The sequence below is a fragment of the Cynara cardunculus genome, assembly GCF_001531365.2.
Source record: "Cynara cardunculus var. scolymus isolate 2C chromosome LG 2, CcrdV1, whole genome shotgun sequence".
Lineage (NCBI taxonomy): Eukaryota > Viridiplantae > Streptophyta > Magnoliopsida > Asterales > Asteraceae > Cynara > Cynara cardunculus.
The window spans coordinates 15,568,566-15,574,341 of record NC_037529.1 but is presented as its reverse complement, the minus strand read 5'-3'; the positions used below and the strand labels follow the sequence as shown (position 1 = coordinate 15,574,341).

Below are 5,776 nucleotides of genomic sequence, written 5' to 3'. Positions count from 1 at the left end.
TAAAATTAAAATTATACATATTAAAACATACAATATTGATAAAATTACATATAATCTAATCTATAAAATTAGAAATAATATAATCTAATATGCATGATTAATAAAACAACATGAATAAAATTACATCTTTATTCGTCTAAAAGTTGCCGAATTTTTGATCGTACAATCTTCGTTGTTGCTCTGTGATAGTTGATTGATCCATTTTATTTCCTTTTTAAGTTCCTCTTGTTTTCTCTTTCGTTCCTCTTTTTTCCTCTCTCGTTATTCTTTTTTTCTCTCTCGTTCTTTTATAGCTTCCGTATATTTGTTCATTGCTTCTTTACTTTCAGCATCAAGATTGAATTGTTCTTTCATCGCGTTGTCGATACAGTCGATAGAGTTAGTTAATAAAAAAATTTACTTTTATCCTTTGGAGGTTTCTTCCCCATTGTATGAGCAATCGACGTGTTTGTATTTGAGGATGATGAGGTGTATTGGCCCAAACCATCGTCTTTTGTTCTCTTCGACCCCCTATCTTCTACTAGGTCAACCTCTACAGGCCTCTCTCGTTGACTGGTCCATTTTTCTTGATCACACAATTCAACCCAAGCATGCAATAAATTGAATTGTCCACCTTCCAACGAACGATATAACTCTAATGCTCTGTTTTTTTGTCTTCTTCATTCAACTCACTTTATAGCATAAATATGCATCTGACATTATATATTACCATTTTATAGCATCTTTAAATAGATATGTTATATTTCATATCTTTTTTTTATTTATGAAGATTTTTTTTTTCTAATTTAGAGGAGAGTTTAATATAGCTGTTGGAGTAACTTTTTTTAAATCTTTAAAAAATTTAAAATAGTATAATTATTGAAGATGTTAAACAACTGATATTAAAATGAAATGATTGAACGATATTTGTCAAAATGCTTTATGTCTTTGTTTCGAGTAGAATGAATTACTCACATGGTTTCTAAAGAAATATATACAAGAATAGTGAGAAAAACGACATTATTCGTTTATTCTAATTGCATCTTGACAACGGATGTATATGATTTAGCCTAGGCGATTTAACCCCATTTTGACAATCCAATCGGTAAATGGTGGTTTAAGAAATTTTCAAGTCATATGGCGATATGAAGTGATCAAAACAGTTAAACCGTGTAACACCCTTAAAATTGGTAAAAATACGATCTATAAAAAATTAATATTTTCATAAATAAATAATATGATTGAACTCATAAAAGGGGAAGTATGAGAGATTAAATATCAACAAACAATAGGATTAAAGTTAACAACAAACTAATCTAATTCTAGATTGAATTGGATTACAATCGGGTGTTACTAATTCTCAAAAGTTCAATTTTGCCTAACAAGTTGACCCAAAAATGATGATTCCCCGATGCTACTAAACTACACTTGCACTGGTATCACCGGAAATAATTTTAGATCCGTGACTAATGGGGTCTGGCATACATTTCATTTAGAAAAGTATTATGCTTACACCTAGTGAGTTCATACAGTTCTATTTAAAACAATAAACCATTTATATTGAAAGATGTAGACCAAAGTGATATTACCCGAAAATAGTAACATTTGTACAAAGAGATATAATCTCCCAACATGATCAAAACTTGACAATTTATGTACATAACATCTTTCGTTGACGGCGTAGAACCATTTCCATTGATTGTGTCGGGGACACATATTTATTTCCACGTATCAATGTTATCGGGGTTACATATTCTGTAAATTTATTGCACACCCAAAATGGCGTCACCTCAAGTCCTCAAATACCTTTAGCATCTACTTCTAAGAGTTTCAACTTTCATGTCAAGGTTTGTTAATCTTAGCAGCTGCCCATTAACCATCTAAGTACTACTTCAAGACTCTCATTCAACCTTTAGTGTCCACTTTCTAGTATTCAAGATAAGAACAAATATAACCTACTTTGATAACAAAAAATGTACAACCTCCATATATAAGGGCCATAAAACCATAACACCAAGCTTGGAATTTAATAAATCTAAGGATTGCATAAATTCCCCTAATCATATATAATAACATATCTTTGGTTACACACTATAACCTCATTCACCCAAATATTCATATATATATATATATATATATATATATATACACGGGACCATTCAAGGGAGAACTGATTAGTTTGTGATAACTGTGAGATCCAATCTTAATCACAAATCAATGTGAGATCCAATCTCAACCACAAATCAATGGATAAATTAGGAAATTAATAATTATAGTAGTTTGAGTTAAAATTATAATTAGATGGTATATTAGGTATTTTTTAAAAACTTCTCTCTCCTCTCTCCGACCTCCAATCTCCGACCTCCGGTGAAATCGGTATCACAGTATATCACAATGGGTATCACATTGTGTATTACAATGAATATCACATTGTGTATATTTGTTTTTAAGGTTTGAGTTGGACCATGAGGTCCAATATGGACCAATCATTTAAGATATTTATTAGTATATTTAAATAATCATAGAGGGTAATTTGGTAAAAGAAAATGACAAGTCATTTGGTAACCTGCCCTAAATTCTCTCTCTTTCTTTACCAATACCTAAATGGCCGCTTCGCTTCCAAACAACATGGTTTCACAGTACGACGAGGAATTCACCAACTCCACAAATCGATTCATCTCCAAATTGACTGAAAACCTTCAAACTCACCAAGATCAGGACGGAGCCACTAACGAAGAAGATAAGATCCAAAAAGCTCAAGATCACGGAGAGGAAAACGATGAAGATGAAGATCACGGAGAGGAAAATGATGAAGAGACCGGAAAATCTGGTGGTCCCCGAGGTCTCGAGCCTACTCGTTATGGTGATTGGGAACGTAATGGTCTTTGCTCTGATTTCTAAATCTACAGACTTTGCGTGCTAGAGATTAGGTTTCCACTGATTAAATTTCTAGATTTTTTTATATGTTAATCAATATTTTCCTTCTGTTTTTCTAGTTGTCTTACTAATTATAATCAGATAGATATGGTCTATTTGTATCGATGTTCAGTAATAAACAAATTGTGATTTGGAAGTTCATCATTGCCATTGGAATTGAAGATCAATAGGTTTGAAATTCAATGTGTTGGGTGAAAGGTTCATTGAGATTGTAGTGGTTATGTTCATCAACGATAGTTTATAATGTGTTAAATTAGTCATCAAACTGAAAGAAGCATGAAGTGCATTTATCCTTTGATACAACAGGAAAATCAGCAAACTAAAAGTATTAGTTTCCCCATTGAAACTAGCCTTGACTTCTATGCCTCTGGTGTTTTGTACTAAGATTACAAAGGCACGAAAATGGACTTGAGTCATGGAAGAAATTTTATTGTATGAAGTTGGTTGTTTATTGTGTTTATCATACCATTCTTTATGGTCTTGCAAAAAAACTAGGCCGAGTTTGGTTTCAGTTAAGTTAGGTTGGCATCACAATGGTATCACAATGGTATCACAATGATACCACAATGTTATCACATTGTGTATCATAGTGATTACTTGGTACCGACCGGAATAATGTTCACCGGAGGCCGAAGATCCGAGGTCGGAGAGAGGAGAGAAGAGAGATGAGTTTTTAAAAAATACCTAAAATTCCCTCTAATTATAATTTTAACTCAAATTACCAAAATTATTAATTTTAAATTTATCCGGTGATATGTGGTTGAGATTGGATCTCACAGTTATCACAAACTAATCAGTTCTTCCTTGAATGACCTCTCCAATGAGGACCAAAAGAAGGTTGGGGACCATGAGAATCTATCTCAGTCATCCAATGCTTTTAATCAAAGGCCATAAAAACAATGTTATTTTTGTAATACTTGTGAAAGTGAGGTCTAATCTCACATCTAATTTAAAGTTCTGGGCAAACTTGTAATTTTGAGTCAATATCCCTAAGAAGGATTATCAGGAGAGGAGGAGACATCATCTTGAGATTGGGGTTGGATGAGGGTTAGATCTAAGAACAGGTTTTCATCTAGGGTTCAAATGAAGCTCCAGTGGTGGTTATGGTGACGGGAGTTAGGGATTGGACTCAGCTCTAGAGGTTTTGCTAGATTTGTTGCCGATTTAACCAGACCCGTCACAGTTCTCTACAGCGTATGCCTCTTCTACAATGTCGTCAACATATTCTACTCCTCCATCGCACTTCGCTGGAACATGGCGCAACACATGGTTGGCCCAGTCAACGACTGGTAAATCAGGTTCGACGTACATGGCGTTCGTCGTTAACGCAACCCAACTTCCGTTGGAAGTAATATTCGACTAAGTGATCGTTGGCGGTGGCATTGCGGGTTGGAAAAGAGATGAGGACTGTGGATTTTGGATAGGATGTAAATTTCATTTTCAGCTTCGTTCTCTGGCTTAATAGAGATGTCATAATGGTGGTTGTTTTGGTGAGAGGGTTTCGGCAACGAGACAGTCGTTGCGGAGCAGTGCTTTGTAGGCTAATCTATGGCTGCCACGACCGAGGAGTTTCTGGTCGGAGAAATTATCTGTGGCGGCTTCCAGTCGTTATAGTCAAAGTGTTGAATTTTCTTGTTGATGGGTAATCCCAAATCTTCATTTCATGGATTTTATCAGATTTCTTGGATGGATTATGAACATTGATGGCGGATTCAGCTTTACAATATAACCACCCCATCCAAAATTTGAAATCTTTTGGTCTGATTGTCATAGATATATAAACATAACGATGAAAAAGAAATGAAATTGGAAATAAGATGATAGACAGGGGTTGGGTTATTAGAGAAGAGATTTAAATTTAGGAACTCATGTGATTCACCAAATGAAACCTAGAAGAATGGTAACATATGTGTTTAATCAGATGAATCTCTGTGTGTTTCGAGAAATATTTTTTGGAAATTATGAAAATTGTGTTTGATTTCATGTGATGAAATGACGATATATGGGTATTATGTTTGGATTTCATGAGGTGAATAACATATTTATATAAAATGTGTTTTATTTCATGAAGTGAAATAGCATGGTGAGTATGTGTTTCATCTACTGAATCTGTGTTTCATCTGGTGAATCTTGTTACCAAAATGCTGATTATGCCCTTTTTAATCAAAACATCTTTCAATTAAAACCACAAGATGAAAACCATATTGAGGCTTAGGTGGTTCTCACAGTTTTCAATCTTTTTGTGATCCTTATTTGGTGTAACTCACTCTCTCTCTCTCTCTCTCTTTCTCTCTCTCTCTCTCTCTCTCTCTCTCTTTCTCTCTCTTTATATATATATATATATATATATATATATATATATATCTCAATATAACCAAAATATCATCTCCTATATAGCTTTTGGCCTTAGATGATATTATGACGTTTGTTACATTGGTACTTTTACCAAACGCTTTCGTGTAAGTGCTTTACAGTAAGAGTTATCATCTATATTTACCTTGTTGGAACACATTCTCGGCCTTCATAATGGATTGTGGTAAGCGTCTTTATGCGGTAAGTGCTTACCATGTAAGGGTCTTCTCCCTCGGTTACCAGATAAATTCTTGGTTCTTGCTATGCCTCTTATAGTGCTTGCCAAGTTTACTGGTCAGGTAGATGACACTTAATAAGCACTTATACAACAAGAGTTTAGTAAATAGCCCTTTGTTTAAGTGAAATGAGATCAATTTCAGTTATCGGACCAATCACAAATTGACAATGAAGGTAATTACTTAACCAACAGATCAAATCAAAGAAATATCCTTCTGAATCTTAGGAAATAAACAAGAAAAACTAAAGTAAACAACGAATACCATCGAAT

General features: G+C 34.0%; 1 protein-coding gene across 1 annotated transcript; it reads left to right on the top strand.

Moving 5' to 3' along the window:
• Positions 1-2,583: 2,583 nt before the first annotated feature.
• On the top strand, positions 2,584-2,880 carry LOC112505938 (succinate dehydrogenase assembly factor 4, mitochondrial-like). Its single transcript, XM_025109973.1, has one exon. It carries the CDS (start codon positions 2,584-2,586, stop codon positions 2,878-2,880), a length of 297 nt encoding a protein of 98 aa, XP_024965741.1.
• Positions 2,881-5,776: the final 2,896 nt, after the last annotated feature.

Excerpts from the sequence above, each read along its gene's own strand:
- LOC112505938 (XM_025109973.1), top strand. The coding sequence starts at position 2,584 with ATGGCCGCTTCGCTTCCAAACAACATGGTTTCACAGTACGACGAGGAA.